The following is a 23,276-nucleotide window of genomic DNA, read 5'->3' as shown; positions in this document are numbered from 1 at the left end:
GCTGTTCTGGGACTCATTACATAGACCAGGCTGGCCTCAAACTCACAGAGGCATATCTGCCTGCCTCTGCTTCCAGATTTCGAGGATTAAAGGTATGAGCAAGCCAGGCCTGGCTCAATAAAATACTTGTAATACACAATTACAATAAAAAAAACCAGTGGTGCATGCCTGCAATCTGAATCTGTAATGCCAGCAAGAACTACGCTTAGGCAGGAGAATTTCAAGTTTCAGAGCATCCAGGGCTATACAGAAAGACCTTGTGTCACACAACAAAGAGGAGATAGACAAGTCGTAGTACCACTGAACATCCACCAGCAGGAAACTAGTGAATCATGCGGGTGAAGGCAGCTCTTGCTTTTGATAAGGAGAAATTTCCGTGTTAACTGGTATACTGCTTCTGTCTGTGTGAGAAGATCCAAAGGATACGCACACTGGTGTGAATGCAAGATTAGCTCCAGAACACAGAACACACTAACAGATCCCCTCCAGTGAGGAGTAGCTGAGAAGAGGTTGGAAGGGGTTCCCTTATCTACTCAACACTTTCTGCAGGGGAGACGGCTCAGCAGGTAAAGGGCCTGGTTACCAATCTGATGACCTGAGTTCCAACCCCAGGACCTGCTTGGTGGAAAGAGAAAGCCCGCACTTGAAGGTTGTCTTCTGACTTCACAAGCACCCAGACATGACTTTGCCTACTCCACATAAGAAAGTGTAAGAACAACAATAACAAGAAAACTTTTATGGGTTGGGGATATGGCTGTGCTGGTAATGTGCTTGCACAACATTTAGGAATCCCTGGGTTTGACTCCTCAAAAAGACTGGCTTGGCTTGGGGTTGCAGAGATGGCTCAGCGGTTAAGAGCATTGCCTGCTCTTCCAAAGGTTCAATTCCCAGCAACCACATGGTGGTTCACAACCATCTGTAATGAGGTCTGCTGCCCTCTTCTGGCCTGCAGGTATACACACAGACAGAATATTGTATTGTACACATAATAAATGAATAAATAAGTAAATATTAAAAAAAAAAGACTGGCTTGGTTTGATCTCACGCTCATTCAGTCCTGTACTCTCTGAATGTGGCTGAAAATGGGGGCTGACTGAGAAGTCATTGATAAAGGCACTGGGACCTGTTTCTACTGCATGTACTGGCTTTTTGGGACCCTAGTCTATTTGGATGCAAAGCTTCCTAGGCCTGGATATGTGTGTGTGGGGGGGGGGGCTTGGACTTCCCACAATGCAGGGTTCCCTGCCCTCTCTTAAGGAGGGAGGGGGAGGGAGGAAGGTGAGTGGAGGAGCAGGAGGGGAATGGGAAGAGTATAAATTTTTGAATGGAAAAATAAATAAGTAAAAAAAAAAAAGATTGGCTTGGGGCATATACCTGTCATCCCAGCGTTCATTTGTGAGGGTAAGGTAGGAGGACTGCCATGAGTTCGAGGCCAGCTTGGGCTATACAGTGAGTACCAAGCCATCCAGAAATGCATTAAGTATACCCTCTCTTAACAAGTTAGCATTCTCTTTTTGGTGAAGGTTAATCATGAGATTAGATGTGGTCTAAAATTGGAATTTTTAAGAGGTAGGAAAAAAAATAAGGTTAAAGACTTATTTTTATTATCTCTGATTATATGTGCTTACATGTTAGTACAGGTACCCAGAAAGGCCAGAGGCATTCAATTCCCTGGAGCTGGAGTTACAGAGGGCTATAAGCCACCATGTGGGTGCTGGGATCCAAACCCAAGTCCTCTGCTTAAGCAGCCAGTGCTCTTAACTGCTAAGGCATTTCTCTAGCCCTTATTTTATTTATTCAAATTTTTGTGTTTAATTTGAAGCCAGCTTGATCTATAGAGAGAGTCTAGGATAGCCAGGGCTACCCAGAGAAACCTTGTCTTGAAAAAATAAAAACAAAATCAAAAACAAACAAAACAAAAAAACCTTACTGCGTGTGCATGAGTGTGTAAGGGTGTGTATGGGTCAGATGACAACTGTGGGAATCCTTTTCTCCTTCTACCCCAGGCCCTGGGGACAGATCTCAGTTTAGGCATTGGGGTAGGTGCATATATCCGTTTAGCCATCTCGCTGGGCCTGGTTTTATGTTGTTGTTCTTTCTTTCTTTCTTTCTTTCTTTCTTTCTTTTCTTTTCCTTCCTTCCTTCCTTCCTTCCTTCCTTTCTTGAGACAAGGGATCATGCAGCTCAGGCTGACCACCATGCCAGGTTTTATGAAGTGCTGGAGAATAAATCCAGGCTTTATTTTGCATGTTAGGCAAACACTTTACCAACTGAACTATACCGTAACTCCTCCCAACCCCCCTTTTTTAAAGACTTATTTCTGTATATGGAGAGAGAGAGAAAGAGAGAGAGAGAGAGAGAGAGAGAGAGAGAGAGAGAGACTACAAATGTATGTCAGCACTTGGAGGTCAGAAAAAGGTGTGAGGGGCTGGAGTCAGAGCAACTCAAGTCTTCTCAAAGAGCAGGAAACACTCTTAACCACAGGGCCATCAATCTAGCCCCCATGGCTGGCTTGGCTTGAGACAGGATCTCACTTTGGTGCCCTGACTGAGCTCTAACTTTTGGTGATCTTCCTGTCTCTGCCTCCTCAGTGCCAGAGGTGCAGGTATCTGCCACTATAACTAAGCTTGGGTGACTCCCAGCCTGAGGAGAAAGACATTTAGTAGATTCAGATCTTTCTTTAGAAACTGTTTTTCTTTTAATTTACCATTTAACCAAAAGGTGGTTGGAACCAAAATAATCTAAGATGGCCTTGAAAGGCCTCCCTCCTTCTAACACAAAACACAAAAGGATAACCCAGAAATTCTGACAGGGGCTCGCCTCAGTTGTTTCCAGACAAGACTCAGCAAACACCGGCTGGTAATGCCCCTCCCCCTTCGAACACAGTGTGAACTGACAGGGTCTCTCCACACAAACCATCCGTGCTGCCTGTCTCTTCCCCAGCCACAAACAAGCACTCAGCCAGCCGGGCGATGGTGGCGCACGCCTTTAATCCCAGCACTCGGGAGGCAGAGGCAGGCGGATCTCTGTGAGTTCAAGACCAGCCTGGTCTACAGAGCTAGTTCCAGGACAGGCTCCACAGCCACAGAGAAACCCTGTCTCGAAAAACCAAAAAAAAAAAAAAAAAAAAAAACAAGCACTCAGCCATCTGACTGAAGGAACCACTCGTTCACGCTGTTTAATGGGAAGTGACAATACTCCCAAAGAAAGGACAATCCCAGCAGTCAGAGCTGGTACGGAGTATTGACGTGTACAACTCATCCCAGGAGCTGGGAGGTGGCGGCTCCCTTGAGAAGTTTACAGAGGAATCCCACAGGATGCCTCAAGTACAGGGTCCTGTTTTTTCAGAAATTGCACCTGGGCTTCCAAGGTGGTAGGACCCCTGGAGCAGCCATTAGGGAAGAGGCAGGAGCAAGTCCACGAGAATCAGGATCAGCTGAGGCACTCCATGCTTGCTCTGACTCGCTCCATCTCATGCAGGAAACTGTAGAACTGAGGCAAGGTTAATTCTAGGGAGAGAAAATTCAGTTTGAGGTGAGTGTTTCCGAGGCCACAGACTCATCACCCAGGGAAACCCATTTCTCCTCGCAGTCACTGTATCTCTGTGACGGGGAGCCGGCCCAGGGCCTCCTGTAAACAGGGCTCCTCCCCAGGCTGACATCTGTTTTCTTTGGTACAGCTCAGCAGCTCTTTCTTTCTTTTTGTGGTGCTGGGAATCAAACCCCGGCCTATAGCAGCCTAGGCAAGGGCTCCACTGCATGCAGCTAAGTGGCTCCTGATGGATAATCCGTGAGAATAAGGAACCTACAGTCTTGACCATGCAGGGCCCCAGCTCTAAGAATTGAAGTGTGTATACAAAGCGCCAGGCAGAGGCAGGGAGAGTTTACCAGTGGACATCCTTCGGGATGTTCAGGGATGTTCACAAGAGTCTCTTGCCCCCATTCTGTTCCATGTCAGCCCCTCCCCATCCTTTTCCCTTTTACTCAGGGTTTCTAGGCTCTGGACAGCTTGATGACAGCCCTGACTCTACGCTTCACGAGAGGGAAGGCGTGGATGGGCACTCTAGAGCTTGGTGATGACCTTGTCTTAGACAGGCGGTGTCAGGCAGACTTCAGCAGCTCAGGTGACTGAAGGAAGAAGTGGAAAGCTTCCAAACTGGGCTCCAGACTCACCTATGTACACGTTTTCAGCCTGTTTTCCTTTCTTAACCACCAACTTTAACTAAAAGGAAAGAGGGGGAAAAGAAAAAGTGAAGAAAATAAATAACATAAATTGATGGGCGGGCCAGCACGACGGCTCAGTGGGTGTCTCTGGGGGCGGGCTTTAAGGTCTCAAAAGCTTATGCCAGGCCTAGGCTTTCTCCCTCTCTCTTCCTGCTGCCTGTGGATCAGGAAGTAGAACTCTCGTCTACTCTCCAGCACCATGTCTACCTGCATGCTGCTATGATGATGATGGACTAATCTCTGAAACTGGAAGCAAGCCCCCAGTTAAATGTTTTCCTTTCTAAGAGTTGCCATGGTTAGGGCTGGAGAGATGGCTCAATGGGTTAGGACTGCTGGCTGCTTTCCCAGAGGACCTTGGTTCAATTCCCAGCGCCCACATGACAGCTTACAACTGTCTGTAACTTCAGTTCCAATGAATCCCACATCCTCACACCAATACACACACACACAAAAAGAGTTGCCATGGTCATGGTGTTTCTTGCAATAAAACACTGACTAACACAAAACCCAATGCAGCTTTAATTAAAAAAAAAAATGAGGCAAGGCCTCATAAAGCATAAACTGGTTCTGAACTTTTTCCTTAAAAAAAAAAAATTATTTATTTATTTATTTATTTAATGTGCATTGGTGTTTTGCCTGCATGTTTGTCTGTGTGAAAGTGCTGTATCCCCTGGAACAGGAGTTACAGACAGTTATGAACTGCCATCTCGCCAGGCCCCTGGCCTTGAACTTTTGATGTTTGAACCTCCTGAGTATGGAGATTCCAGGCCTGTGCCACCATGCTCAGCTTTTAATAACTTTTAACCAGGTTGAAATCCTCCCCATGAGGGCTGGAGAGATGACTCAGTGGTTAAGAGCACTGACTGCTCTTCCAGAGGACCGGGGTTCAGTTCCCAGCACCCACATGGCAGCTCACAACTGTCTGAAGATCCAGTTCCAGGGGATCTGACACCTTCACACCAGTGCACATAAAGTAAATAAACAATAAGAAATATTAAAAAAAAAAAAGAAATCCTCCCCATGGCCACCGCCCAAAGACTTACCTGTAAAAATATGCTTCCCACTTTCTCTAGTTCACTGCTTCCAGATGTCACTGTGGCACAAAGAAAAGAACTCTAAGTGGCTGACTTCTTCTAGAGAGCTCACTATAGCAGGCTATCTGGAGCAGCCATGTCGGAGTGAACCCAGCACCAGGGATGGGGGAAGCTGAAAGTAGTCAGCTGGCTGCCCCCAAGATCTGTGGGGGCTGGTGAAATGGCATATGCTGCTCTTCCAGAGGACCCAGGTTCAATTCCCAGCACCCACATGACAGTTTACAACTGTCTGTAACTCCAAGAGCTGACACCTTCTCACAAATATACACGTGGGCCAAACAACAATGCACATAAAATAAGTAAATAAATTTTAAAAAGAAAGAGGACTGGAGAGATGGCTCAGCGGTTAAGAGCACTGGCTGTTCTTCCAGAGGTCCTGAGTTCAATTCCCAGCATCTACATGGTGGCTCACAGCCATCTATAATAGGATCTGATGCCCTCTTCTGGTCTGTAGGCATATGTGCAGAACACTCATACATAAAATATAAATAAATAAAATTAAAAAAAAAAAAAAAAGCACAAGTCTTCCCCACCCAGGCTCTCAAAAGCCTCTGCAGTCTAGGCCTAGCACAGCTGAACATGTGACCAGGCATGGATCCATCTAGTTACCTCCAAATCGCCACTCCATATCAATCAGCTGGTTAATCATCAGGGTCTGACCTATGGCCCACTGTGCGAGGATTGAGGCGTTCTGCTTCCACTGGAAGAAAAGCAAAGGCCAGTGTCATCAGAGTGGGGACCATCAGTCCCTATCCTCTGCTCCAAGCACAGCAGTGCTCAGGACTCAACAAAGAGGGAATAAAGCAGAGCCAAGGGCTGAGTCTACAGGCATGCACATATCCGGGACACAGCAGGCTCTGAAGCCCAGCTGACTTGAAATTGCTCCGCAGCCAAGGCTGGCCTTGAGTCCCACTCCCAGTGCTGGGATTATAGGCGTGTACCACTAAACTCAGTTGAAATTTTTCATCCCAAAATTTAATCCAATTGCAACAACAATGGCATTAATATTTGATCAAGCCAAAGGAAAAGAGAACAGGGCTTGCCCTAAGCAGGTGTGTCATTCCTGCGAGGCTGACTGGAGGAAGAATGGGATGGTTTTGTCTTGCTCAGCATTTTTCCCCCTTTCCTTTCCTTTTCTTTCATGAAATAAAAGCCAGGGTCTTAACCTTGATTAACAGAATTATACCTTTTCAGAAAAGTAAGTGGCTTTCTCCTCACTGAGACCTGTAGAGAACAGAAAGGATAATTAACATAACAAAGAGCTCAAAGAGCTCGGAGACCTCCCCCTCCCCCCTCTGGCAACCTACCTAGAGTCAGGAGATCAGCCTGCACCTGCTCGGCAGTGAGGCCCTTCTTCAATGCACCTTGCAGGCAGGGGAGAAACCAGAAAGTGTAAATGAGTGCATGGGTCAGTAGGAAGGATCAGGTGGGCCCAACCTACGTGCCACAGAAGACAAATGCAATACACTTCAGGAGAAAATGCGGCCCTGCAGCCACTGTGGGGCAGGGCACAACCTCTTCACTGTCACTGCACCTTAGTCAGTCGCTCTCAGGCTATGCTGGACTGAGATAAAGACAACAGGAAAGGCTGGGTCTGAGACAGGTCAGTGGAGGGAAGAATGAGCAAGGCTACAGCCCTGGCTAGAACACAGCAACCTGAAACAAAGTTTAGTTAGAACTGGAGTGCAGCCAGGCATGGAGGCACATGTCTTTAATCCCAGCACTCAGGAGGCAGAGACGGGCGGATCTTTGAGTTTGAGGCCACTCTGGTATACAGAGCGAGTTTCAGGAAAGCCAAGGCTACACAGAGAAACTCAGTCTCAAAAACCAAACCAAACCAAAAGCTGAGTGGGGTTTGAAGACATAGCTTAGTTGGTTTCTCTGGAGCTGCGGGTACTGGGACCAAACTTGGATCCTCTGGAAGAGTGGCAAGGACTCTCTTCTTTTGTTTTTTGAGATGAACAGCTTTGGAGCCTGTCTGGGAACTTGCTCTGTAGACCAGGCTAGCCTCAGATTCACAGAGATCCATCTGTCTCTGCCCAGCACAAGGGCACTCTTAACTGCTGACAATCCTCCTGCCTCAGCTTTGTCAATGTTGGGATTATAGGTGGTGGCCATCATGCCAGTGTTCCTGTATCTATCCACATTGATTCAAGGCAGGTTGCTGTCACTGGGTATTGGCCTTCACAGTTCTGCTGGGAAGTTTCCCCTAATCTGTACAGGGCTCATCCCCTACTGCATTTAGACTTATATGAATCTCAAAACTTTAGAAAGGACCCTTGACAGTGACACTTAAAAATGGCCTTGCAGTCAGGTAGTCAGGGGACAGGTCTACAGTCTTGGCCCTATGTATGGAAGGCTTGGTGGAAACATCCAGTAAGGAGAGTAGGTAGGAGACGGTGGGAAGAATCATAGGCTGGAATCACTCACCCTGGAGGCTGGCGAGCGGAATCCACCTGGGGAGACCCAGGAGAGAGCAAGGTGGTGGTCACTATACACTGACAGAATACCTGCTGTGGTGCCAGCAGCATGTCAGACACTGGGAGACATTAGAAAGCCACAGATAATAATGTCTGCCCTAGTGAGGCTTGTATTCCACCGAGCAACAGATCATACCAATAGTATAAGAAGCATGGAGACCTAGGGAGGCAGAGGCAGGCAGATCTCTGTGAGCTTGACAGGACAGCCAAGGCTACATAGATAAACCCTGTCTTGGAAAACCAAAAAAAAAAAAGGAAGACAAAAAGAAGCGGAGGAGGAGGAGAAGAAGAACAATAAAAATAAAAGAAACATGGAGTCCACATTGAGTACTAAAAGGTTAATGTACCCGAGGAAAGCTGGAAAAGTTGACAGTCCTGGGGCCAAAGGCCAACTTCAGTCATTTGTATGAAAATATCACTCCCATGCCTTAGGGATATGGGAAAATTTGTGTGCTCTTTCTCTCTTAGCAAAAATAAGAACAAGAAAGAAATCACACACACAGAGTGTGAGAGAGAAACATACAATCTGTGAACACTGTTTGAAGGGAATCATTCTTTCATTCTACCTGACTACAGAAAAAACATGTTGGGGAGTAGGAATGGGAAATTACTTTTAATAGAAAATACAAGTCAGTACTGGATCACCTCTAGGGACCAGACAGCTTCTAGGGACAAGCAGCAGCTTAAATTAGGTCCATACTGGCGATAACCCTGAAGGGCAGCTGCCACTCAACTGTCTATCTTCTGTTTTGTTTCCCCTGGTGCTGGAGACTGAACCCAGGTGGTCTGCCGCTGAGCTGTTTCTCATCAGCTCATCTTTCTCCACCCTTCCAACAGTGAACTCCAGGAGCTCCCTCAGCTTCATTTCATCCCCAGGAAGGTGATTATCAGAGAAGAAGAACTTGGGCCAAGGACTCCACGGTGAGCAAGCAAGGAGCGCAGAAAGCCCCACCCCCAAGCAACCAAATAAAAGCAGGTTAGGGCCCTATCTGGACCCTGCTGAGTGGGAGAACAATGGCCATAAGCAACACAATGCAGCAGATAATGAGGAACCAAGAGCACAGGCTGCAAGATTTCCTTTCAGATAGGATAGTGGCCTGTGCTTATCTTTCACAGATAGGTAACTGGGCATTCCAGAATGCTGTCTGCTACTTGCTTTAAACAAATACAGTTTGGAGAGCGGTGAGGGGCAGGGAAATAACTCGGGGAAGGGTTGGTAGCTGTTCCAGTGGGATGTGTTTAAGAACTACATAAAATGCTAGGCATAGTAGTGCATGCCTTTAGTTGCAGCATTCTGGATGCTGAGGAAGGCAGGTCTAAGTTTCAGGCTAGCCTGGACTACATTGCAAGTTCTAGACCAGTCAAGGCTACACAGTAAGACCCTATCTCACAAATCCAAAATACCAAACCAAACCACTCATACGCTACTGTGGTGTAATTCCAGTACTCAGGTAGCTGAGGCAGGAGACTTGTTAGTCAGATGCCAGTCTGTGTTGCAGATTGAAACCCTGTCTCAAAAGAAGAAACTGGACTCAGAAGGCAGAGGCAGGTGGATCTCTGTAAGTTTGAGAGCAGCCTGCTCTACACAGTGAGATTCAGAACAGGCAGGGCTACACAGTAAGGCTTTGTCTCAAAAACAAACAAACCAAAAAGCAAAAACACTAATGACCTCTCCAGTGCTTTGACTTGACAGTCTCTTTACCCAGTGCAGCTAAAACAGGTTCCCCATGCCAAGGCTGGGGCTGGTGGTGCAGGAAGACCTTCTGGTAGCAGGAAGTGAGTTCCCTTTCAGCAATAACAGGCCACATTACAACTAGTCAACTAATTTAATGGCAGAAGGATGTGGACTGTTTTCTTTTTTTTTCCTGCCTTTGTTTTGAGAGCTAGAGAGTAATGAGAGAGAAACAGAGTGAGTAATGTTAGGTAGCACAGGCTGGCTTCAAACTTGTGATCTTCCTGACTCAGCCTCACATGTGTTGGAATTACAGGCATGAGGCACACCAGCAGTCTTTATATTTTTATTTTATCATAAAAATATCATAGGCTAGCTGGGTGGTGACACATGCCTATAATCCCAGCACTTGGGAGGCAGAAGCAGGCAGATCTCTGTGAGCTGGAGGCCAGCCTGGTCTACAGAGCAAGTTCCAGGACAGCCAGGGCTACAAAGAGAAACTGTCTCAGAAAACCAAAAAAATGAATGAATGAATAAAAAAAAATCAGACTGATATTTCCATGAAATGCAATAAAAATTAATTTCTAGAGACATGAACAAAAAAGGCACTCAGAATATAAGTCCTGCTCCTATTTTGTGATCCCAGAACTCAGAGGCTGGGACAGGAAGACTGTTGATAGTTCAAAGCCACCCTGAGCTACAGAGTGAAACACTGTCTCAAAAAAACAAACAAAAAATCCAAATAGCATAGTGAGTCAATAAAGCCCTGGGTAAGTGTGGGGACTTGTGTTGGACCCCTAGAGCCCACTTAAGAAAGCTGGGAATGGCGATGCTCACTTGTACTTCAGCACTGGGACCTGGCCAGGCAGACTACCCTAACAAGTGAGTTTCAGGCCAGTGATAGACCCTTCTCAAAAAACAAGGTGGTTGGCTCTGGTCTCCTCACATAGGCACATACCTGCACATATAGAAACATGCAAAAATAATGGTAACAAACAGAAAGGAAAAAATGCATTAATAAAACTGTTACACAGGGCAGTGGAGGCACACACCTTTAATTCCAGCACTTGGGAGGCAAAGGCAGAAGGATCTCTGTGAGTTCAAAATTAGCTTGGTCTATGGAGCCAGTTCTATGACAGCCAGGGCTACACAGAGAAACCCTGTCTCAGAAAAAAAAAATTCCATTACACCGTTACACATGGCAGTGCACACCTTTAATTCCAGCACCCAGGAGGCAGAGGCTGGTGGATCTCTGTGAGTTGAAGGCTGTCCTGATCTACATAGGGAACTTCAAGACAGCCAAAGCTACATAAACACTGTCTCAAAATAAGCAAACAAGCAAACAAAAAGTATTATGGGATAGGGGTTGGGGAAGAGCTCTTAGCATGGGGGAGGCCCTGGATTCTAGTTCTAGTATCACACCACAAAAAGAAAAGAACCAGTTATGGTAGGGCATACATCTGATCCCAAAGGCAGAGGCAGGAGGCTCTCTCTGAGCTGGAGACCATTCTCTACATAGCAAATTTCAAGACTGTCAGGGCTACATAGTGAGACTCTGTTCTCAGACAGACAGACAGAGACAGAGAGAGAGATTCATTGACACTGGAGAACCCTGTCCTTCAGTTTCTGAACTTAGGCAGACCCAGCGTGAGCTTTCATGGCCTCTCTGCTGTGTCAGCAAGCTGTACCTGGGTTCACAGGCCTCTTAGAATACTACTAATCCCTCAGATAAAATGTACAATATTGGCATATAATCAATATACCACTCAGTCCCTTACACCCCCTAACACATCGTACATACATATAACGCTAGTTATACCACTTTGTTCGAGAAGAATGAACAAAAGCTGTCTGTCCATGTTGCATACAGCCATGATTTTAAAAAACATTTAAGGCTTATGCTGTCCCTCCTCACTTTAAAAACGTTTTTGATCCTTGGATGGTTGGTTGAGTCCACAGACACAGACCATGGAGAGCTGAGACATTTACCTCCTTACCCAGATTCTGTGTGCCCTGCCATGTCGGACTTTTACTGGGTGCTGCTTGGACGACTCCCCAACTAAAGGAAGGCTCATGTAGCAGTGTTGTCTTTTTGGAGCTGCTGAGAGTCAACTCACCATTCAGAACCAGAAGAAGGCTTTTCACGATGCTTTTGAGGGGGCCAAGACTGATCTGATTAGTAGTGGCAAATTCAGAGAGCTGAGCCAGAAAGCATTCCACCTGCAGAGAGGGGACAACACAGACCTTTCCTTACCTTTTAAAAAGATTTGCTTTATTTATGTACATGAGTATTCTGCCCGCATGCATGTTTCACGGGATCCATGAAACAAGAATTACAGAGGGCTGTGAGCTGCCACGTGGGTTCTGGGAACTGAACCCAGGTCCTTTTTAAGTGCAGCCAGCACCCAGACTTTCTTTAAGATCTCAGACCTTTAGATCCATGTTGGCAAAACCTCCTCAGCACAAAATGCCTCACTCACCTCTTTAGGTTCGGATAGGAAATGGAAAAGCACTTCTGTCAGAGCTGAGAACTGCTGCAAAAGGACAACACAGAACATCAGCACCATTCCTGTCCCCTGCTGCCCACCCCCAGTGTGCCCACCACGTTCGTCTCCACTCCAACTAGTATGTCGCACACCGTCCAACTGTAGGCTTTTGAGAGAGAAGGATGGACTCAGATAGCTTGATGATCCACGTTTTATTAATTCTTGGATTTTTTTTTTGGTTTTTCAAGACAGGATTTCTCTGTGTAGCCTTGACTGTCCTGGTGCTCACTCTGTAGACCAGGCTAGCCTCAGATTCACAGAGACCTGCCTGCTACTGCCTCCCAAGTATTGGAATTAAAGGAGTATACCATTATTGCCTGGCAATTCTTTTTTTTTTAAATATTTATTTATTTATTATGTATACAATATTCTGTCTGTCTGTATGTCTGCAGGCCAGAAGAGGGCACCAGACCTCATTCCAGATGGTTGTGAACCACCATGTGGTTGCCGGGAATTGAACTCAGGACCTTTGGAAGAGCAGGCAATGCTCTTAATCACTGAGCCATCTCTCCAGCCCCCCTGGCAATTCTTTGAGAATTTTATACACTGTGTTTTATCATGTTCACTTCTTCCCCTTTTATTTATTTATGGGGGGGTGGTCATGGGGGGCAGTCAGAGAACAGCTTTCAAGAGCTGGATCTCACCTTCTACTTTGCTGAGGCCGGTTCTCTCTTTTTTGTTTTTGAGACAGGGTCTCACTATGCATCCCTGACAGGCCTGAAGCTTGATAAGTAGACCAACCTGGCCTTGAGCTCACAGAGACCTGCCTACCTCTGCCTCCTTGGTGTTGGGATTAAAGGCCAAATGTTTGCTATAAGTAGTGTGTGTGGAAGGACCCAGAAAATCCCTTGCTGTCTTCCCCTGAGATGCTAGTTCTTTGGTTCTGGATTCTGTTGCTGTTTTGAGGACAAGTGTCTCTGTGTGGCACTGGTTTATAGATCGAGGCCAGCAAGGGCTCCATAGTGAGACCCTGTCTGAAAATAAACAAAAATAATAATATAAAATAAAGGTGTATAGTCGGGCCTTGGTGGTGCTCACCTTTAATCACAACACTTGGGAGGCAGAGGCAGGTGAATCTCTGGTTCAAGGCCAGCCTGGTCTACAGAGTGAGTTCCGGGATGGCCACTGATACACAGAGAACCCCTGTTCCAAAAAACAAAAGAAGAAAGAAATTTAAATATCAAATCAATAAGAAAATAAAGGTGTGTGGTACAATGACCACCTCTGAGGCAGGGTCTGCTCTCTTGTTTCTACTGCTAAGAATGAACATTCCCCGGGGGACCTCACACACCTATGATTTGCAGTCTTGATAAGAAACACAGACTTCCCCTTCATTTCTTGATACAGCCTTTGTCTTCACAGCATCTTAACTCCTGCTAAATGCACGGGAAGTACTTGTTGTGGAAGTCTTCTTCTGCTGCTGCCTTGCCCAGGAAATGCTCATCAGCTAACTCCCCTACCAAAATCTTAACTACTAGCAAAAGTAAACAGCAGGAGAGCTGCTCAATGTCAGGGAAAAGTCAGCCAGTGAAAGGACACACTCCTTCATTGACCAGACAACCTTCCTAGAGGATGATGTCATACTACACATGCAATTTTAACGACAATCAGAACCCTGGACCATGAATTCCACTGCTAGGAATAAGTGGCTCATATCTGTCCCATCCATGCTTACACAGACCTTTTTCCCTGGAAAGCACTGTTCATGAACAAAGAACAGAGGCTCAGCCAGGCAAGGCAGAGCACTCCTGCAATTGCACCCAGCACTTGGGGAGGCAGAGGCAGGAGGTTCACTGGCGAGCTCTAGGCCAGCCACACTACAGAGTGAGACCTTGCCTCAAGAAACAAACAAACCAGGCCACAACATCTGCGATCCTAGCACAGTACTCAGGAGGCTGAGGCAGGAGGATTGTGAATTTGAAGTTCATATAGGCTACACAGTAAAATGGTTTAAGTTAAAATTTTTTTTTTTTTAAAAGATCTGGACCGGGGCTGGAGAGATGGCTCAGTGGTTAAGAGCATTGCCTGCTCTTCCAAAGGTCCTGAGTTCAATTCCCAGCAACCACATGGTGGCTCACAACCATCTGTAGGGAGGTCTGGCGCCCTCTTCTGGCCTTCAGGCATACAGACAGAATATTGTATACATAATAAATAAATAAATAAATATTAAAAAAAAAAAAAAGATCTGGACCTGTAGGCACAGGAGTGTAATCTCAGCTATTCTGGAGGTTGAGAAAGGAGAATTCTAAATTCAAGGCCAGTTTGGGCAATTTATTGAGAATCACACTCAAACAAACAAGGTCAGACATGGTAGTTTATCCTAGAATCCTAGCCCTGGAAGGAGGATTGCTTTCGGTTCCAGGCCAGTCAGGTTAGACCTTGTCTAAAAATAAAACAAAAAGTCAGGCAGTGGAGGTGCACACCTTTAATCCCAGCACTCTGGAGGCAGAGGCAGGCAGATCTCCGTAAGTTCGAGGCCAGCCTGGTCTACCAAGTGAGTTCCAGGACAGCTAGGACTGTAACACAGAGAAACATTGTCTTGAAAGAACAACAACAACAACAAAAAGATCTTGGGGCTGCAAGATGGCTCAGTTGGCACAGGCGCCTGAGTTCAGTCCTTGGAACTTGCATAGTAGTGGGACTGCACCAAAGCCAACTTCCAAATGACCTAAACTGGGCGGTGGTGGCTCATGCCTTTAATCCCAGCACTCGGAAGGCAGAGGCAGGCGCATCTCTGTGAGTTCGAGGCCAGCCTGATCTACAGAGTGAGTTCCAGGACAGGCTCTAAAACTACAGCGAAACCCTGTCTCGAAAAACCAAAACAAAAAAAAAAAAAAAAAAAAAAAGAAAGAAAGAAAGAAAAAAAAACCTTAATTTTTTTTTTTAACAAAAAAAAATTTTTTTTAACAGTAGAAGCTTCTTTTCTTTTTTTGTTACAGAAAGTCTTCCAGAGAACTGTGGTAATGGTAAAACATTAGCTACTTCCCTTTGAAGTCTGACAACTTAGTTCTGAATTCCTGGCTCCAGACTTGCAATTTTTCTGCTTCAGCCTCTCAAGGGATGGCGCAACAGGCATGTACTACCAATAGATCTTATTTTTGTTACTTATTTTGAGACAGGATCTCACTATGTAACTCTAACTGGCTAAACTCATTATATAGAAGAGACTGGTTTTGAATTTACAGAGATTTGACTTCCCAGGCCTCCAGAATGTTGGGATTAAAGTGAGCACTAGGCTGTCCTGCATAGTTTGGGTTTTATTCCTCAAACAGGCCTACTAAGTAAGGGTGTGGGGGAGTTAAGGACCTCAGCTCCTCGGAAGTTAAGACCCAGTCTGGGAAAGAACACGTAGTACATTTAGAGGGGTGAAGGGATATATATATTATATATGTATATATATAGGTTTTTCGAGACAGGGTTATATATTTATCTACTTTGTTTTTTGACAGGAGGTCTCACGTAGTTCAGACTGGCCTTGAAAGCTGGATCGGAATTCCTGCGGTCACCTAAGTGCTGGTATTGACAAGGACCACTGTAACACGTTTATTTCGGCAGGAGGACAGGATGGTCCCAGATCCCTGACTTAGCTAATTCCCGCAGTCTGAACAGGAGGTGGCATTCCGAACTCCACAATGCACTGGACAGAGCCTCGAAAGCAAGCACCGTTCCTTTCCGGCACTGGGAAGGGGTGTGGTCGCCGGTTTCGTCTGAGCCTCTTCCGGCTCAGGCCCAGAGCCCCACTCGGGCCTGGCCATACTGATGCCCACATTCGGCTTGCAGTCCACCTGCTCCGCTAATCTCTTCAACCCGGGGCCCCTCGGAATCCCCTCATTCCCATCTCCAGGAGCCTACAGATCTGGTGCCCAGGGGTCCCCATCTCTGGAGCGAGCCAGCCCACTCCTGAGCCCCTCCCGCGCCCAGGCGAGGCCCACCTGCGCGCCCAGCTGGTTCAGCTGCTGCATGTCGCCGCGAACGGCCTCGGGCACCGGGTCCTGCATGCAATGCAGGCGGCCCATGGCGCCAGGAGCCCCTCAGCCCTGTAGCGGCGCTCGCTTCCTCCTCCCCGGCGTCGCTGCGCTTCCGCAGCCGCACTTTCGCCACAATCCCAGCAGCCGCCGTTCTCAGGACAGCGCACGCGCGGCCGCCGGGCTCCAAGAACCGCACTGAGGCTCCCGCTTGGATTCCCGGTCTCTGCCTGGGTGATCCAATGTAAAGCGCTTGATCATCTGAGCCTCAATTTCACCGTATAATGTTAATTGAGGTGACTGCTGGGGTTTTCATCTGCCAAAATCATTGAGCTCAGAGCTTGGCGCATAAGCATTCCTCAGTCAATGGCTGGTTGCTATCTTATCATCATTGCTGTTAAGTATTGGGTAAATCTACCTATTAAATATATCTATCATTTCTCTTTCCTCTATACATTTGGTGCTGAGGATTGGTCCTGGGTTTTTGCACAGGCTTGGCAAGGGCTCTGCCACGAGCTGCATCAACAAACCCCAGCCAAAACTGCGTGTCTAGCCTCTGATTCGGCACTGGTAACAGCAAAGGGCATAAACCAGGCAACTGTATCCCTCTAAGAGTCTATACCTGAGTGAAATAGTAGATCTGAAACTTAGACGGGCGTTAGTGTCATCTGCACAATTTGGTATAGCTACCAATTACTGAGCCCCACCTGCAACCAAGCTTGTAGAGAGAGCAGAATCTCCAGCCCTGGGTGAGTGCTGACCTCCCCTTCATAAGAGAGGAGAAAATGGAAATCTACTCCCTCGGTCCTAGGACCTGTACCCCCACCTAAGCAAGGGCTGCATCTGGCACTGAGTCTAGCCTGAGAGTACCCGGGAGCTAGGTAGAATCCTGGGGTAGAGTTGGCTGTCCCGAGACAGTTTGGGCTTCCACACTTCTCAGAAAAGTCCCTTTGGGCCGGGCGATGGTGGCGCACGCCTTTAATCCCAGCACTCGGGAGGCAGAGGCAGGCGGATCTCTGTGAGTTCGAGACCAGCCTGGTCTACAGAGCTAGTTCCAGGACAGGCTCCAAAGCCACAGAGAAACCCTGTCTTGAAAAAACCAAATAAATAATAGAAAAGTCCCTTTGGAAACGTTGACAAAAGTCTTCTGTCCAGAGACTTAGCGTATCCAGGAGTGGTCAACTCGCAGGACACGTGTGGCCAAAAGACACCTATGAATTATCCCAACACAGAACTATAAGCTTACTTAAAACATGAAACTGGGCTTGGCGGTGCAGGCCTTTATTTAATCCCTCCACTCAAGAGGTAAAGGTAGGCAGATCGCTCTAAGTTTGAGAGCAGCCTGGTCTACACAGTGGGTTCCAAGCCAGCAGAACTATTTCCCTGTTTTTTTTTTGTTTTGTTTTGTTTTGTTTTTGTTTTCTTTGGTAATGTAATTATACAATTCTCAAGCTTCAATTGTGAACTTGTAGATGACTATGTCTTGTGACAATATCAAACGGGGAGATATCCCTGCAAGTTGGCCCTTCTTTGTTTTTCTCTTGCCCTTTGCTTGCCCCTGCCGCCAAGATCTAGCCATGTAGCTGCATTAAATTGTAGACGAGGGACCAGGCTAGCCTTGATGAGTTTACAGTCCATCCTCCTGTCTCCACCTCCCGAGTGCAGTGATACAGGCCACCATGCCAGGCTTACGAGGAGCTGTGTGTGGGTTTAAGGCCCCATTCATGCTAGGTGAACACTACCTATGGAGCCCCACCCCAGCTCCTAAAGATCAGTTTTCTGTGTTGATTTCATCTGCTGGTCCTGCCTACTCTTTCTTTCCTAGCTCTAGTGGTCCCGGGAACAGAGCATTGTCTCTATTTTAATGTTCCTCATATTCTTGTCATTTTCACATTTCTCTCTCTCTCTCTCTCTCTCTCTCTCTTTTTTTTTTTTTTTTTTTTTTTTTGAGACATGATCACTGTTCGATGAGCTGGGTAAAGGTGCTGCCAATCCTGAAGACCTGAATTTGATTCTTGGTATAAAGAAGTGGAAGGAGAGAACCAGCTCCACAAGTTCTACTCTGACCTTCACCCACACGGAGGAAGCTGAGTGTAGTGACCCAGGCGGACCTTGATCTTACTGTGCAGCTAAGGCTGGCCTTGAACTTCTGGTTCTCCGGCCTTCATCTCCTGAGCGCTCTGATTATAGGTGAATGCTGCCATACTTGGTTGTTATTTTATTTTTTGATTTATCTTATTTTGTATATGTGAGTATGTGAATGTATTTGTACCACTTACGTATCTGGTGTCTGCAGAAGTCAGAAGATGGCACTGGGTTCCCTGAAACTAGAGTTATTGATGGGAAATATGGATGGTTGTGAGCCGTTATGTAGCTGCTGGGAACCTAACCCAGGACCTTTACAAGAACAAGTGCTCTTAACTGCTTAGCTGTCTCTCTGGACCTTATTTTATTTTTTTGAGATAGAGCCCCACAACATAGCCCTAACTAGCCTGATATTCAATAGCCTGACTTCAGAGGACTCACATCCATCCTCCTACTTCTGCCTCCTGATTGCTGAGATTATAATATGAGGTACCATTCCTGCCTCTGCCTCCGAGTACTGGTAGTAATGGCTTATATCACCACACCTAACTTTCCTTCCTTTATTAAGAAACTTGCTGAACAGAAGTGACTTACACCTTTGGTCCCAGCACTCAGGAGCCAAAGGCAGGCAAATCTCTGGGTTTGAGGCCAGCCTGGTCTACAGTGTGAGTTCCAGGATAGCCAGAGATACACAAAGATCCTGTCTTGAAAATAAACAAAAAAATGGGGCAGGGAGACTGGAGAGATGGTTTAGCAGTTGAGAGCACTGGCTGCTCTTCCAAATGACCTGGTTCAATTCCCAACACCACATGGCAGCTCACAACTGTCTGTAACTCTTAAGATCTGACACCCCCTTACAGACATACATATAGGCAAAACACCAATGCACATAAAATAAAAATTTTAAAAAAGAAAAGAAAAACTAAAAGTAAGAACATTGTAATTCACATAGGCAACACAATTGACTCTTTTTACTTTCTAAGTTGTTTTTTTTTTTTTCCCTAGATAGGGTCTCTCTGTGTAACATCCCTGGCTGCCCTGAAACTCACTTTGTAGACCTGTCTGGCCTCGAACTCACCACCTGCCTCCCAAGTGCTGGGATTAAATGGGATTAAGGCATGCATCACCACTGCCTGGTTTGTGGTTGGCTTTGATCTGAAAATATTAAGTGGAAATTTTCAGAAATACACCAGTTCAGCTGGGCGGTGGTGGCGCACGCCTTTAATCCCAGCACTCGGGAGGCAGAGGCAGGCGGATCTCTGTGAGTTCGAGACCAGCCTGGTCTACAGAGCTAGTTCCAGGACAGGCTCCAAAGCCACAGAGAAACCCTATCTCGAAAAACAAAAAAAAAAAAAACAAAAACAAACAAACAAACAAAAAATACACCAGTTCATAAGGTTTAAATGGCACATTATTCTGAGTAGTGACAATTTCTTTGGCCCATCCACTGTTTTACTCTTTGTTTGGTGTATCTACATTGTATCCACATTGTATCCACATGGTCTATGCTACTCATCCTTCAGCCAAAGGTCCCCCCCCCCCATTCCTTTTTGAGCTAAGTCTCAGTTTGCTGCCCTGAATGGCTTGGAACTTATTACATCAACCAGCTAGCTTTGAATTTATAGCAATCCTGTCTTTGCCTCCCAAGTGCTGGGATTACAGGAGTGTTGGACTACACCTGAACATATAACCTTCTTGTTTATAGAAGAATTATCCTGTGTGGCTGTGGTTACAGTTAAGCTTTATAATGGCCCCAAAACACATCAGTAGGTGATGCTGGCATTATGGTTACGCCAGACAAAAGCTATAAAGAGCCTCCTTGAAGTAAAAGGTGAATGTTCTTGATATAATAAAGAAGGAAAGCCGGGCAGTGATGGTGCACGCCTTTAATCCCAGCACTCAGGAGGCAGAGGCAGGCGGATCTCTGTGAGTTCGAGACCAGCCTGGTCTACAAGAGCTAGTTTTAGGACAGGCTCCAAAGCCACAGAGAAACCCTGTCTCAAAAAAACAAAACAACAACAACAAAAAAAAAAAAACAAAAGAAGGAAAACAAGCTGGGCATAGTGGCACACGCCTTTAATCCAATCACTCAGGAGGCAGAGACAAGCGGATCTCTGAGTTTGAGGTGTTTTTTTTTTTTTTTGTTTTTGTTTTTGTTTTTGTTTTTTTGAGACAGGGTTTCTCTGTGGCTTTGGAGCCTGTCCTGGAACTAGCTCTGTAGACCAGGCTGGGCTCGAACTCACAGAGATCCACCTGCCTCTGCCTCCCGAGTGCTGGGATTAAAGGCGTGTGCCACCATCGCCCGGCTCTGAGTTTGAGGTTAATCTTATGTACAAAATGAGTTCCAGGATAGTCAGAGCTACACAGCTAGACCTTGTTTCCAAAACAAAACAAAACAGCCGCAAAACCAAAACAACCACAAAAGAAGAAAGAAAACCAAAGAACATTAGGCAGATGAGGTAGCATTTACCTGTAATCCTAGTACAGGTTGAAGCTGGAGGATGGATGGAACTTTAAGTCCTGCCTGGGTTATGTAATGAGAATACAGACAGAGGTATCCAGCAAAACCTGTCTTAAACAGCAACAAAAAACATTTGTACTATCAGTAAGGTCTATGGTGGGAACAAATGTTTCCTCTGTGAAACTGTAAAGGGAAAAGCATTTGGGCTGGCAAAGCCGACAACTGGTGTGCTGTATCCCAGCACTTGACAGCTGCAGTCAGAGGGACCGGGAACTCAGAGATCAGCAAGTACGTGGCAAGAATAGCTATATATGACCCTGCCTCAATAAGGAAAAATAAACAAAGAACAGAGAACAAAGCTTGGTTGATAGAGCAAGTTCCAGGCCAACCAGGGTTACACAGTGAGACCCTGTCTCAAAAACAGACAAGGTTTGTTAAGGCACTTGCGTCTCAAGTACTGAGAACTGAGATTAAAGTAAAGGCATGAACATATGAAGACAGTTTTTAATTTTTTTTCTTTTAAGCTTTTTGAGACAGGATTTTTCTGTGTGACCCTGGCTGTCCTGGAACTCACTCTGTAGGCCAGACTGGCCTTGAACTCAGAGATCCACCTGAGTGGATCCATCTCCAGAGTGCTGGGATTAAAAGCGTGTACCACCATCCCATGGCTATTATTTATTGATTTTGATAGGGAAGTCTGATGTCTGCTGTCACAAAGTAAGTATCCGGCAGTGTGGAGGACCGATGAAGAGCAAAGACTGTAGGCAATGTGAAGCACATGTAATCCCAGTCCTAGCGAATCTCGCTGTCAGCCTCATCTATGTATTAAATTCTAGGCCAGCCAGACATACATAGCGAGACCCCATCTCAATACAAAACTCACAAACTTACATCCCAGGCATGGGGGAGGGGCAGCACATTTCCTGTGCTCACTGAGGTTCTCAGGACCAACCTCCCCGAGATGTGCCTAGGACCAAACTGGTTTTTTTTTTTTTTTTTTTTTTTCCCTGTTTCCATAGCCTTGCTCAGGAGGGAGAAGGTGCCAATAATTTCAACAGGAAATGCAGACCCAGAGGCCTCCTTTCCAGAGGACCTCCCACCCCCACTTCAGACTTAATGAGGGACCTGCTCCCTCATTCACTTTAAAATGTCCCCCCTCTCTCCCAGCCCTCAAGTGAAAAGCCTTGTTAAGCAGGGCTGCTCAGGTGGCGCTCCCACTGTGAGGCTCAGCAGGGTCCACACTTCCCCTAGGAGAAAGAACTGAACTTGCAGCTCGGAAATGCCATCTAAAGGCACCGTCTTTCTGTTTATTTTTATTTCATGGGCACCGTTGTTTGCCAGCGCGTACGTCTGTGTGAGGGTGTCAGATCTTGGAGTTACAGACAGTTGTGAACTGCCATGTGGGTGCTGGGAACTGAACTGGGTCTAAAGGCATTTTCTTAAACTAAGCTCTTAAATGTGGTGAACTCATCTAAGTGAGAGAAATAAAGTCCCCTTGTCATCTTTACCTAGTTTGTCTGGCAAACTAGGGTTCCTCCATTTTCAAAACATTCCATCCCAGCCAGGCCTCACTTTGGGCCTGAGGGCCATTTCACAAAAGGTCTAGCTAGCTTCAGGACCTGTTTCTAGCAGAAAATGGAATAACAAAACACCATGGGCATTTTCTTCTCTCTGTTGTTATCCTCAGCTTAATCTTCTATTTAACATCTTTGTCCTAAGAGCACTTCAGAAATGCAAAAATTCGGTTAGCTTAGAGTCTTGCCATCTCGGTCAAAGATGTGCAGGTCCTCCGTGGATAAAGGAAGGACAAAGAATTAGGTTAAGAGAGCCCAGGCCTGGTTAGTGATAAACCAACCCGCCTCCACTTAGACCTGAAAGACAATTTATAGTAGAGACAAACTAGATTCATTCTTGTTTATGATGAAATCTATTTCTCAGTTCATGCCTGTAATAACAGTTGGGAGGTTGAGGCAGGAGGAGTGCTACAAGCTTGAGGCCTGCCTACCATTCAAGGATCCTGGAGGTTTGATATCCACTTAGCATTGAGAAGGGAGGAAGCCAGGAAAGTCATTGAAAACTAGGAATATAGCACAGTTGGAGAGTGCTTGCCTAGGGCGCATAGAGCCCTGATCCCCAGCATGACTGAAAAAGCAGGTGAGGGGTCACATCCCCTGGATTCTGGTGCTTAGGAGGCAGAGGCAAGGGGCTCAGGAATTCAAAGTCATTCTTGGTTATAAAGTGAGTGAGTTTGAGGTCAGTCTGGGCTACATGAGATCCTGTCTTTAAAAAAAGATAGCCCGGTGGTGGTGGTGCATGCCTTTAATCCCAAACAAAACAGCAACAACAAGGAAGAAAGAAAGAAAGAAAGAAAGAAAGAGCCCTCTGAGCCCTCTGTGGTTATTCTTATTTCCTTATGTTTGTTTTCAAGATATGGTCTCACTATGTAGCCCCGGCTTTCCTGGAACTCACTACCAGGCTAGCCTTGAACTCACAAAGTTCCTCTTAATTCTGCCTCTCAAGTGCTAGGAGTAAAGGTGTGTGCCCCTGTGCCTGGCTGTTATTCCTAAACGGGAGCTCGAATTCTCTGGTTTCTCTGTAGGTTTTGGTCGTGAATTTGCTTGCTTGTTTGTTTAAAAATCCCTCCAAATCACCAATGATTTAAAAGTCGAATTTCTCAGGTTACAGTATTTCCCTTTAAAGATCCATTTGTATCCCAGCACTGGGGAGGCAGAGACAGGAGGATGTCTGTG

General features: G+C 46.2%; 1 protein-coding gene across 2 annotated transcripts; it reads right to left on the bottom strand.

The window, feature by feature from the left end:
* Positions 1-3,149: 3,149 nt before the first annotated feature.
* Positions 3,150-16,147, bottom strand: Commd7 (COMM domain containing 7). 2 transcript variants are annotated; one of them, XM_041670518.1, is made up of 9 exons: positions 15,948-16,147; positions 11,950-12,000; positions 11,587-11,689; positions 6,625-6,681; positions 6,504-6,541; positions 5,927-6,017; positions 5,267-5,316; positions 4,173-4,221; positions 3,150-3,509 (listed from the first exon to the last, which is right to left on the bottom strand). In XM_041670518.1, exons 1-9 carry the CDS (start codon positions 16,029-16,031, stop codon positions 3,433-3,435), a joined length of 600 nt encoding a protein of 199 aa, XP_041526452.1. In that variant the 5' UTR covers positions 16,032-16,147; the 3' UTR covers positions 3,150-3,432. The 2 variants fall into 2 exon arrangements, with proteins under 2 accessions (XP_041526452.1, XP_041526451.1); XM_041670517.1 differs by having other exon boundaries at positions 11,950-12,003; positions 15,948-16,142.
* Between the last annotated feature and the right edge of the window lie 7,129 nt (positions 16,148-23,276).

This window comes from Microtus oregoni, unplaced genomic scaffold (assembly GCF_018167655.1).
Source record: "Microtus oregoni isolate MIOR12 unplaced genomic scaffold, Mior012 000020F_ref0000438, whole genome shotgun sequence".
In the NCBI taxonomy this organism is placed as follows: domain Eukaryota; kingdom Metazoa; phylum Chordata; class Mammalia; order Rodentia; family Cricetidae; genus Microtus; species Microtus oregoni.
This window is presented reverse-complemented; position numbering and strand designations above follow the sequence as displayed.

What these genes read in the sequence shown, in the direction of transcription:
- Commd7 (XM_041670517.1), bottom strand. Translation starts at nt 16,031, where the DNA reads ATGGGCCGCCTGCATTGCATGCAGGACCCGGTGCCCGAGGCCGTTCGC. An exon ending in TCCTATCCGAACCTAAAGAG is followed by an intron (nt 11,690 to 11,949) that starts GTGAGTGAGGCA and finishes CCCTCTCTGCAG; the next exon opens with GTGGAATGCTTTCTGGCTCA. An exon ending in TGGGAAGCATATTTTTACAG is followed by an intron (nt 4,222 to 5,266) that starts GTAAGTCTTTGG and finishes CTTTCCTTTTAG; the next exon opens with TTAAAGTTGGTGGTTAAGAA.